Source organism: Siphateles boraxobius, unplaced genomic scaffold, assembly GCF_051911475.1.
Source record: "Siphateles boraxobius isolate OS27281-9 unplaced genomic scaffold, OSU_SipBor_1 30, whole genome shotgun sequence".
Lineage (NCBI taxonomy): Eukaryota > Metazoa > Chordata > Actinopteri > Cypriniformes > Leuciscidae > Siphateles > Siphateles boraxobius.
In genome coordinates this window covers 10,731,713-10,743,992 of record NW_027508920.1, presented here as the reverse complement: position 1 = coordinate 10,743,992, position 12,280 = coordinate 10,731,713, and the positions used below count along the sequence as shown (strand labels likewise).

The 12,280-nt window shown below is 41.7% G+C and overlaps 1 protein-coding gene across 7 annotated transcripts in view; it reads right to left on the bottom strand.

Annotated features, from left to right (window-relative positions):
• Nucleotides 1–11,466, bottom strand: part of drc9 (dynein regulatory complex subunit 9) — a 65,913-nt gene extending 54,447 nt beyond the window's left edge. For 4 of the 7 annotated variants that reach the window (XM_077248234.1, XM_077248239.1, XM_077248240.1 and 1 more), the window contains exon 1: nt 11,060–11,285. In XM_077248234.1, coding sequence (XP_077104349.1) covers nt 11,060–11,278 — 219 coding nt within the window. In that variant the 5' untranslated portion in view covers nt 11,279–11,285. Of the gene's footprint in view, nt 1–11,059; nt 11,358–11,425 lie in introns of those variants that run through there. The other 3 variants (XM_077248236.1, XM_077248238.1, XM_077248237.1) reach the window with 2 other exon arrangements.
• Between the last annotated feature and the right edge of the window lie 814 nt (nt 11,467–12,280).

Sequence of the window (12,280 nt, the reverse complement as noted above, 5' to 3'; positions counted from 1 at the left end):
CAAAGGACTAGACCAGGTATTTATGCGTTTAATGTACCTGCTAAATATATGTGACAGACTTTACAGTTTGGTATACTGTATGTGCTATACCACAATCTATAATCTATCAGAAGACATCTCAAATATCCTGCTTATTTGTGTGTCTGCTTTTACAGAGAGTTGCAAACGCAAAGCTATAAATTTGGCATCAAGGGAGTTTTTGCAGTGTATGCAGGACATAACACAGCAACAGATGAAAGAAGAGCGTGAGCTAAGAAGAGAAGAAATGAAGAAAGAAATGATGATGAGACGAGAGGAATTGGGCTATGATGCACAACTCAGATGGGAGGAGATGTCACAAAGACAGAAAGAATCTGAGTCTTTTGCATCAGTCTTCAGTCATTTGACCGCAGCCCTTCTCCAGAGGAAGTCTGTAGAAGGGACAAAAGATGGACAAAACATCTATCTTTCTGTTTTCCTTGATGCCTTAAAAAATTTTGTGTGAATAGTAGGCTACTTCTTAAAATCACCTGCTGTTTTGTTTGTAATGTATGCACATTTGTAAGTAGTACTTCTCAAAAGCACCTGTTTTGTTTCATTTGTATGTATGCACATTTTATAAGCACCTTTGTATTTTTGCACTCTGATGTAAACTTAATATATAAATAAAGTAATAGGTGCTATTATAACTGAGGCAAATGGAAATCATGCTTATTAAGGGGCACATTTCCAAAGGCAAAATACACATTATTATAGTAAAAATTATACACCTATTATAAGGCATATATGTAAAATTAATGTTAATTAAATACATTCTTTATTAGTAATTCATTGTTAGTTCATGTTAGTTCCAACCTGCAGCATCCGTGGTCCACACACGGGCTGTTACAACACCCGCGCTCCCCCAATTGACGTCGTTTTATAATTTGGAAAGGTAGCTTTAAATATTCTGAGAGTACTTTACTTTAAATATTTAGTTTTAACGTGGTTTTAACTTGATATTGCATTGTTCTGTCGTCGTTTGATCGCTAGGATAACGTCTGGTCACCCTGAATTCCGTGACCGTACCACGGAATATTCAGTGGTCGCCACAGATTGTTTCACCTTCACTGGACGATATTGCCTATTGCTGATTTTGACACTTTAAGTAGGCTATTCAAGTTGTCTCTGTCTGTGATGCATGTAGCCTAATTAAACTGTGAACCTCTTATCTCCCCTGACCAGTTTCTATAGCCTTTTGCTTATTGACAAATTCTGTGATGGTCATTGACTTACATAGGCATCACTTCCGTGGGCACATCACAGAATTTTCGGCGATTCCGTGAAACTGTCACGGATTTTGAGTTAAGGGTCCGTGTTCATTTCACGGAATTCTGTGAGATCAGGTTGGTTTGTTCACACTGCATATACGTTAGCAAAAAAAAACTTTAGATTTAAATACTTAGTAATATTTGGCATTTGCTTTAACTAAGATGAATACATACTGTGTAGTAAATGCTCACTATTAGTTTATATTATATAAAGTATTTAACTAATGTTAACTTATGAAAACCTATTGTAAAAGTTACCTACATGATAATTTACTAAAATATAAAGACTTTGTGACTCAGATAAGCCATTATTGGAGGTATTCGTATAGACTTCTATGCATACTGATGGACACATTATTTAAATGGCGGTCTGATGGGCACCTTTTGTATTCTATAATGCAAATACGGTCCTAGTCAGTAGAACGATAATTAAGCGAAGACATTTATTGGTATAGACTACTATCCATACTGATGGGAAACATTATTTAAACGGCTGTCTGATGGGCACCTTTTGGATTCTGTAATGCAAATATGGTCCTAGTCAGTAGAATGATAATTAGGCTAAGGCCGTGTGTCCACCAAAGCGTTTTAAGCCGGCTGAAAACGCTGGACGCTCTGCTGAAAACGCCTAGCTGTGGGCACTTGAGAGCGTTTTGGCAGCGCTGCGTTTTTTCAGTTGAGACGATTCGTTGCTATGATACAGAATATCCGCAGCACAGTTTACTTGTAACTGATTTCGCAGATCATTTTGTTTCATACCCAAAATTTATTTTTCATCCATTTTGTTCGGTTAGCTCTGCTGGTTGACGTCGTTGTACAGAAAGAATGTTGTGACAATTGGTCGTGTGGTATTTGTCCCGCCCCTCCTCCACTGTGATCGGACGGCTGTGTAAAAAGTGATAGTGATGAGTGCAGCGTTTTACCCAAAGTTGAAAAATTTTCAACTCTCGGCGACCAGTAAAAAACGCCGGGCGCTCAGCGCTTGAGCGTTAAATACACGCTCAGCGCCTCGTTACGCTCATGGCGTTTAAAAAACGCGGCGCTCCCATTGAAAACAATTGGAAATTTTACGCCAGCTGCGTGAAAAAAACGCTTTGGTGGACACACGGCCTAAGACATTTATTGGTATAGACTACTATGCATACTGATGGGCACATTATTTAAACGGCTGTCTTATGGGCACCTTTTGGATTCTGTAATACTGTAAACAGTTTAAGCAGTTTAACATTTTAAAGTACCATTAACAGAAGTGACCATATCTAAATAAATTTCAACAGACATATACTTACAACTGTAATTTATAAAAAAAAACTGTAGAGCTGAGTATGTTTGATTTTATTTAAAAATAGTTAGAAGATTGTTAAATTGTATGTTATTAAAACAATTCACTCTGTATGCTTAAATGGCCTATTGATCTGATATTGTATGATGTAACCATGTACCATTTAGGATAAATAATTGTATTCAAGTCACAAAACAGGGTTATGCCAAATCTTCATTTCAAATATTTTATTTGTAACAAACACAATATAACAACAACTTACAATTATTGCTGCTGCATGAACAACTGTTGAAGAGCACTTCTTGCATCTGAACACTCATCACCAAGATTGCAAAGTGAACGTTCAGCATCTTTATCACGATCACACCACTCTGGTATAAATCTGTCCATGTACAATTCGCACAAGTTGTGCAGTGTACAGCACGTCTCAACCATATCAACAACAACATTTACATTGCAGTCATTTCGCTTACTGAGACACTTCCACATTCCTTTCAACCTCCCAAACGCATGTTCAACCACACAATGGGCTCGACTTGTTCGCATGTTGTATAGTTCTTGGGCCTCTGTAAACCTGCCGGTATCAGGATATGGTTTTTGCAACCATTTCTGCAATGGGTAAGCAGAATCACCAAGAATGAAGTATACAACATCAGTTCCACATATGTTTTTCACTCTGCCAGAAAAAACATTACTGTCTGTGGCCCAAGCCCATAGGCGTGACTTTCTGAGGACACTAGCGTTGTGTTCTCTCCCTGGCTGTCCAACATTCAGGTCCCAGAACATCCCTTTGCCATCCACAGTTGCTTGTAAAATTATGGAGTGCCAACCTTTTCTGTTGTGGAAATCTGATTGGTATTGTGGAGGTTTTAATTAAATTGCCATCTAAGGCCTGCAGGATAACAGTCAGCAGTCAACAGTTGATTCCCAGATGGGTCTGAATTTGTGAGTATATTTAAATCAAGGACGACGGCGGGTCAGTCTTCTTATTAATCTGCGATGTGTTTGCAGCAGTCTAATGCTTGTGCAATGAAGTCTTCTGTTGCATGAAGCACTTTTTAACAAAGGTCAGTGCTTGCGGCTGAGCTGGACCCTCACTATTAACACGGCGGGATTTTATATCCCCATAGCATCAGCTACTGATGCAATGCCGAGTGAACCAAAGTCAAAAGGGAACATCTCTGGTTACCTAACGTAACCTCGGTTTCATGGGAGGAGGGAACGAGACATTGCGTAAGCTGTCATGTTACAAAGATCAGAGACTTTGCCAGCTACACACTGCTTCTGTCCAAAAATTCTGAGGGAATTACATTCAGCACGGTCTTATAGACGAATTCTTGCCTGCGAGATTTTATTGGTATTCAGTATTCTCTGAAAAAAGGGTGATTCCCCATAGCGTCAGCTACTGACACAATGTCTCGTTCACTCCTCTCAGGAAACCGAGGTTACATTAGGTAACCAGAGACTTTTCTACTCTGAGTCATCTTATTTGTGTGTGTTGGCTAGCAACCACACCAACAAACATGTGTGGGGGAAGGGTAAATTAAGTGCAATTTGCTTTGACATCACAATTGTGTTGCATTGTGGTATATTGAGCAGTAGACTCAAACCCTTGGTCAAAAAAGAGGGGTCGAGGATCTGTCCATATGAACTTCCCTAGTCCACTAATAAACGCACTTCAAAATGGTGACGGGGATTCTGCTGAGGGGAAGGGCTTAAGAAAGTTTATGGGTGTGTGTCAAGTGGAACACACCCCAAAACATTCATTCAGCAAAGAAAAATGTTGCTCAGAAATGGTTCTGATGTGGCTTTGATCAGAACTAATGTGTTTTAATTTTTAGGTTACCTAATACTAACCATATTTATTGAAATATTAAAAACAGTAATACAATTGGAATGTGCAGATATTTTTGGGGGGAAAAACAGCCCTGTTTGTGTGATTATTACTATACTAGAGTTATGATTATAAACAACAACACATTTTTCGGTTATTTTTGCCCCATAACATACATTTTGGGGGCATTTATTTGTTCATTTGCAGACATTTTTGCCACAAGCAGGGCTCGACATTAAGCCTTTTCATGTACTTGTCCTAGTAAAAAAGTTGCTTGTCCGGATTTTTTTATTTATTAATTTATTCTGAAGTAATATTCTCATCAGTGTTCAATCAGCTTTGATATTTAAATCGGCATATTGTAATATCTGCACCTTTAAAGGGCATCTCTTCCCCAATCTTATTAAATGTATGCTTTATCTTTTATTTTAAATTCCTAAATTTGATCAATAAATTCAATTATTTTGAATAATAAGATACTATAGGGCTGTTACCCTAGGTAGGGCTGATCAAATTAAATAATTTACACTGAAAAATTACAATTGCATAAAATAATGCTATGAAATTAATTTAAATATACAAATAAGAAACGTTGGAAAGAATGATACTACTTTTATACATAACACTAAACCGGCAATAGGTGGTGGCAGGCGACCGTCTTAATGAGTGAGTCATTGATTCATTCAATCAAACGATCCGTTCAAACGGCTGATTCATTCAAGAATGAGACAGATGTTTATGAATGGGTCATTGAATCTTTGACTCAACCGATTTGTTCAAAATGCTGAATCATTCAGTAATGAAAACGTCTCGGTTACGTATGTAACCCTCGTTCCCTGAGTACAGGGAACGGAGACGTGTCGTCGGGGGAGTTCCCTGACGAATTGGGATCACGCTAGGGAGCCAATTGCCTTCGAGAGAATTAAACGAGCCAATAGACATTGGCATGCAAGATTTGCATTCCGCGACCTGCCTACCAGCGGGGGTATAAAGGCGGAAGTAAACATTGCGTAAATGCTTTTCGCTGAGGAGCCGAACAGTGTCCAGTCCTCCGCGAAGGTACAGCAACATGGCGAAGGGACGACACATCTCCGTTCCCTGTACTCTGTACAACCGAGATGTTCCCAAGGGGAAGACACGGCTGAACTGCACTTGGCATCATGGGTCACAGTAGAGACCACTGGAAGACCCAGTCTACTACCAACTCCCTACTAGAGGTAGCAGACCTGGCGCGCCCAGCACCGGAGGGGTGATGGAGGAACTCAAAAAGCTCACAGACGTTGGGTGCCATACAGAGCAAAGAACGCACGTATCCGCTGCGAGGCGGAGTGGCGTAGCAAGCCGACACAACCTATTCCCTCGACCCACTGGCCGTAGCCAGAAATCGGGAGGAAATAGGTTCCACACGAAGGCGCCTTGAGCCAAAGCCCAGGAAGCGGCAACACCTCTAGTAGAGTGAGCGCTCAACCTGGGAGGACAAGGCTCACCCAGAGACTCATACGCTCGGGTGATAGCATCCACTAACCAGTGGGCTAACCTCTGCTTGGGGACGGCCTTCCCCCTCATGCTGGCCTCCGTAACAGACAAAGAGCTGATCTGAGGTTCTGGAGCTTTGCGTTCTGTCAATATTAACCCGCAGAGCGCGGACGGGACAGAGAAAAGCTAGGGCTGGGTCTGCCTCCTCCTGGGGCAGCGCTTGGAGGTTCACCACCTGGTCCGCGAAGGGAGTGGTAGGAACCTTGGGCACATATCCGAGCCAGGGGTCTCAATACAACGTGAGAAAGGGCCGGCCCGAACTCCAGGCACGATTCATCGACCGAAAATTCTTGCAGATCCGCGACCCTCTTCAAAGAGGCCAAAGCTAAGAGGAGCGGTGTCTTAATGGACAGGATATTAAGCTCTACTGTCGACAAAGGCTAAAAAGGAGGACTTTGAAGAGCTCTAAGTACCAGTGCTAGGTCCCAAGAGGGTACAGACAGAGTGCAAAACACGAGGTGGGTTTAACCTCCTAGCACCCTTAAGGAATCTGATGATCAGGACGTGCTTTCCAAAGGACTTACCTTCTACTGCATCGTGATGCGACATACACTTTGAGGGTGGAGGGAGACAGCCTTCGCTCCAACCCATCTTGCAGGAAGGAAAACACGACTCTGATCGAGCAAGTTCAGGGTCCTCCTGACGGGAGGAACACCATTCGACGAACAGGCTCCACTTCAACGCATAGAGGCGCCTCGTAGAGGGGGCTCTAGTGGAAGTGATGGTGTCTACCACTGCCTGTGGTAGACCACCTAGAACCTCCGAGTCCCATCCAGGGACCAGACATGGAGTTTCCAGAGGTCTGGACGCGGGTGCCATAGAGTGCCCCGTCTCTGAGAAAGAAGGTCCTTCCTCAGAGGGATTGGCCGAGGAGGGGCTGTCGTGAGGAGCATGAGTTCCATGAACCAAGTCCTGGTGGGCCAATACGGCGCCACTAGAAGGACCTGCTCCTCGTCCTCCCCAAAACCACTGGCAATGGGTTGTGTCTGCAGAGGCAAAGAGGTCTACCTGTGCGACTCCGAAGACACTCCAAATCAGCTGAACCGCCTGGGGATGGAGTCGCCATTCTCCTGGAAGGGGCCGTGAGAGCTTGTCTGCCACACCGTTGAGCGCACCTGGAACATGAACGGCACGAAGCAACCTCAGATACTTCTGACTCCATAGGAGGAGGTGGGAGGCGAGTCGTGACATACGATGGGAGCATAGACCACCTTGATGGTTGATGTACGCAACGGTCGCATTGCTGTCCGTACGGACCAGTACGTGCTTGTGTCTGAGAAACCCCTTGAGGCGACACAAGGCTAGGCGTACTGCTTGCAACTCTAGGCAGTTGATGTGCCAATGCAGCTGGGGCCCCGTCCACAGACCCGAGACTGCATGTCCGTTGTATGTGGCCCCCCAACCCATGGCAGAGGCATCCATGAAAACCACAGCATGCCTTGAAACCTGGACTAAGGGCACTCTGGCGTGAAGAAACACAGGATCCGACCACGGGGAGAAGATTTGGCGACAGTGCGGGGTTACTTTGACCCGGAACGTGCCACTGTGCCACGCCCACCTCGGGAGTCGATCGTGAAGCCAGCGCTGAAGTGGTCTCATATGTAACAGGCCGAGCGGCGTTACTGCGGCTGCCATATGCCCCAGGAGCCTCTGAAATTGTTTCAGTGGAACCGCTGCCCTGCCTCGAAAGGACCAGAGGGAGGTGAGCACTGACTGGACGCGTTCCTCCGTGAGGGACGTCCAGTTCCATACCGAGATAAGAGATCCTCTGCATGCGAGACGTGAAAGTACACGTCCTTCAGATTGATTGCTGCAAACCAATCCTGGGGACGGATGCATTCGAAAATGCGCTTCTGCGGGAGCATTTTGAACGGGAGTTTGTGTAGGGCCCGATTCAACACCTTCAGGTCCAGGATTGGCCGTAACCCACCGCCTTTCTTGGGTACAATGAAGTAGGGGCTGTAAAACCCGGATCTCATCTCGGCAGGAGGGACCGACTCTATCGCGTCCTTTGCCAGCAGGACATTGATCTCTCCCAGCAAGACAGGGGCATCCACCGACCGCACACGGGTAAAGTGGACGCCCCTGAACTTGGGAGGGCGGCGTGCAAACTGAATTGCATAGCCGAACGGAATGGTGCGGATGAGCCATCGGGACGGACCCGGAAGCGCTAGCCAGGCTTCCAGATACTGTCCCAATGAACCCACCCGAACCACCGGCGTACTCGTGGAGGTGCAGCGATGTGGAAGACAGGGACCCGTCTCTGATGGCGTTGTAGCGACCGAGAGCAGGGTCTGGGTGTGCTTGACACCAACCTGCTTCCGCCGTTCCGCTGGGTGACTCGTTGAATATTCTATTTATATTTCTCTTCGGCAAATACAGCAGCTCACACAGAGACACACTGGATGGCTCCGAAGCAAAAAGCACTGACGCAATGTTTACTTCCGCCTTTATTCCTACTGTTGTAGGAAATCAATGTCACATTTTCCGTCGTGATGGTATTGAGGAAAAATAATTGAGGTTTCTTATGTTAAAAATATAAAAACTCCACATTTAGATTTTTTATAAGCAGTATCTTGTTAACTGAGTGTGTGTGTGCTGCGCTCATTTGTGTAGATTTCTCCTCGAGAGGCTGCGCGAGTGTCAACAGCGCAACCTTACCGTCAGTAATACATTATCCACAATCGATCGCAACTTACAATAAATGTAATAAAATCTGAATCATTCTCTCGGTTTAATGATTCCCTAGTTATTTGTTTATTTTTGTTATTGATGTTCTAATCAGGCTTCTTTTCCGGTCGGGCAAGTAAAATTCTCTTTTACTTGTCCCTTCAAAAAATCCACTTGTCCCGGACCAGCGGACAAGCGTTAATGTCGAGCCCTGCACAAGCCATTCATTTCAGACCCTAGTATGTGTTATTGTAGATTCAAGGGAAATTAAATAAAAGAAAACCATGTAAAATTCAATATTTTAACAATTTAATGAGAGCATTTAATGAGAGCAAAGGTTTATAGCCTTTTTAAAAACCTGTTCTGCACCACTACATCCTGCAACCTTGTCGTCAAACAAAACAAAAATGATATATCACCAAAACACACACACACACACACACACCTGTGGCCCGTGCTATATGACCTGCCTGTGAACACCAGGCCATCAAACAAACAAAAACAATGTAGGTATAATTACAATTACCACACTTAACACAATCCGAAGACCCTGACAATTATCCAATAAGCAAACCACCATATAGCCTATGGTAACCAAAACAATGCATTTAATCCAAAATCCACTATACAATTTTACAATTATATAAATATAATTTTAGACAGGATGGGTTATAAGAATAGTTATAAGAGCAATGTGGATCTTCATATTAGGGTCCTACAGTAAGAGGATCCCTCATAGTCCAAGAGACTTGTTGAGGCCTTGTGTATACTATGGGGCCTACATTTTCAAGAATAACTTGTTTTAATTGGTCTTGGGTTTTCTGTAAAACCCTGGATTGAGCCCTAAAGCCCAGGTTTGCCAATAAAAAACCTTCTCACTATATGTAGGTAGTTTCTAAAGACAGTTGACATTTTTACAAGCTTATTTCCTTGCAAGAGCTACTTTATTTCAGAGAGGGAATTTTCAAAAAGGAAATGGACTATTACTGACAGGTTAGAATTTTAGTCATGTGATTTTTTAATAATCTGTGTTTTATCTGTGTCTTAACACAACACAAATTAAAATAGCACCTTGGTCAATAAATCCTTGATTAGCCATAAACTGCTTAATTTAATCGTAATTGGTGCAATCCACCCAAAATATAGCTAACGTAGACTAACCATGTTCCGTACACAACGATGTTCCGTACAGATGACCTTTTCCTGAATAAATACTTCAAGGTTATATATAAACTATATATGTGTGTTATCATAATTTCTCCCTCTTTTATCCCCGACCAAGAAAGAGAACCCCTGCCGTTGGTTTCAAAAATATTTCAGTAAGTTTGCTAGGTGCGCCCACTGCGCCTGCAAATGGAGGATGGGCAAGCTACAGCCCAGATATTAGCTTTAGGTGGGGAGACGTTCTACAGCGGTGAAAATGTACATTTCAATTGGATTAATGCTTCTCACAGTACTATAGGCTTCATGAAATAATTATTATGTTATCACAAATCATTAAATATATTACCTTTTGTAGAATAACTGCTTTGAAATGGGAATTTTTAAACGTCAATTCCGGACAATGGCCGCTTGGCGCCACTCTCGCACTGAGACAGGCAGCAGAGACGCCTGCTTGCAGTGATTATATTTATAATATTTTAACATTTAAAAAGGTCATTCTTTAATAAATAAACAATATATATATATATATATATATATATATATATATATATATATATATATATATATATATATATTACTGTATTATATCACAAATGTTAATTTTAAAGTAGATTTTTGCAGTTGAAATCAAGGTGCGCTCTGTACGGAACACCATTAGAAGCCTGTACGGAACATCGTACGTTAACCCCAATCATCTTCCGTACACAGACGGAGGAGGTACTTTACCCCACTTTTCTCAAATACTATTGGTCCAAAAGACATCAATTAAAGAATAGATCTTCCAATGGGAATTTCCCCGGAGAATGAGCGCTCACACAAGCTTGTATGTCTCTCAGCAACAGAGGAGTGGCCGTTGACGTGCGGTGAAAGGCGAAAAGTGTACGGAACATGGTTAGTCTACGTTGAATAAACGGATCATAATGCAACAAGATAAGAATATGAAACATATTACACTGTAAATAAAATGTGCAAAAATAGTAACTGTTTGGGTACAACAGTTTCAACTGGGGCCGCACCTTTGTTCCTTATAAACCCCTAAGGTGGTGCAAAGATACAAATGTCCCTTTAAGGGTAGCTAACGTTACTGCCCAGCGAGTCAGGGACAAGCTGCTGTAAGTTATCCCTATGTTTTTTTTAATGCAGATAAACATAACAACAAATAAATTTAACAATAGCTGATGATGAAACAAATTACGCAGTAGTAACTTTACAAATTGTGTTTCTGAAAACACAAAACAATTCTGAGATTCCAAACGTTATAATTGTGAGGATGTTGTTACTCACATTCTCCGCTCCCGGGCGTATAATGTTTCCTAAAACTGACAGCTGATCAGCGTGGTCCTGCAGCACAGCACACGCTACGAGCACATCCACAGACATCATACTGCTTATTCTGACGAAACATATGGGAAAATTAAGAGAATAACAAGTAACTTTGGACAATTCGACCATGAAGAAAAGACTCTTACTGGTGCTGCCGAAGCAAAGTGCATTCGTTGTCATGACAGCACGTCTTGTACACAGATAGCCTACTTTCCTTTTGCTGGCAATTTTTATTTATTTATTTTACACCAGATTTAATTCATTTTAGCGTTAATGCGTTAATGTAGCCTACCTATTGTCTATTCGCAGAGTAAAAACTTTACTAACATAACAATATGTTTATCTTACAGGTAACGTCATAAAGTGACGTCATCGATTATTCTTTTATGAAAATGTACAAAATGTAATGTAAACAAAATAAATGTGAAATTATTAAAATTGTGTTTATATGTAATTTATGTTAATTGTTTTTTAACCTTTTTACGACTCTATTATATGCTATTTCTTTATTTTTTTAATGTAGGTTATTATTTTTGTTATCTAATTTTTTCTGTTCTTCTTGTATGATTTCATGTAAAGAACAATTTATAGCTTTTAAAACTTTGATAAGGCCAATTTTATTTTTCAATTATTTAATTTTCTCATTCTCATTTCCATAATTTCTGCATTCTCCATTTAGAACCAAAACAAAAAAAGGGGACCGTAAAAACCCTTTTCACAGCAGCGCCATTTTTTATTGTTAACTGAAATGAAAGCGAGGCTGTGATTAATAGACATACAGTAGCTACAACGCCTTAGTGTGTTATACTTAATGTGTTATTGTAATTATTAGTATTTTTGTTCTGCTGACGAAACACTGCAAAAATATATTTCCATGAAATCTCACTAGACAAAAAAATTCCAATAATATGAGCTGTGGGAAATTGTAAGGGATCTGGGAGCTTTAAACAACTTTTTTACTGAGGATGCCATTGAAAACAAGGTAAATCTATCCCTCACTACCTCGCGTTACCTGTCATGGCGCTGCTCTGTAAAAAATGTGTCTAACGTGAATCTGTAAATATCAGAACAGTGGTTTTCATAACTGTTGCTTTTTCGAACAGCAGAGGGCAGCAAATCCCACAATAAAGGGCCGCCCATGTCAGACTGTACTAAAAGAAACCAGAGTTCCTCAGAAGACGA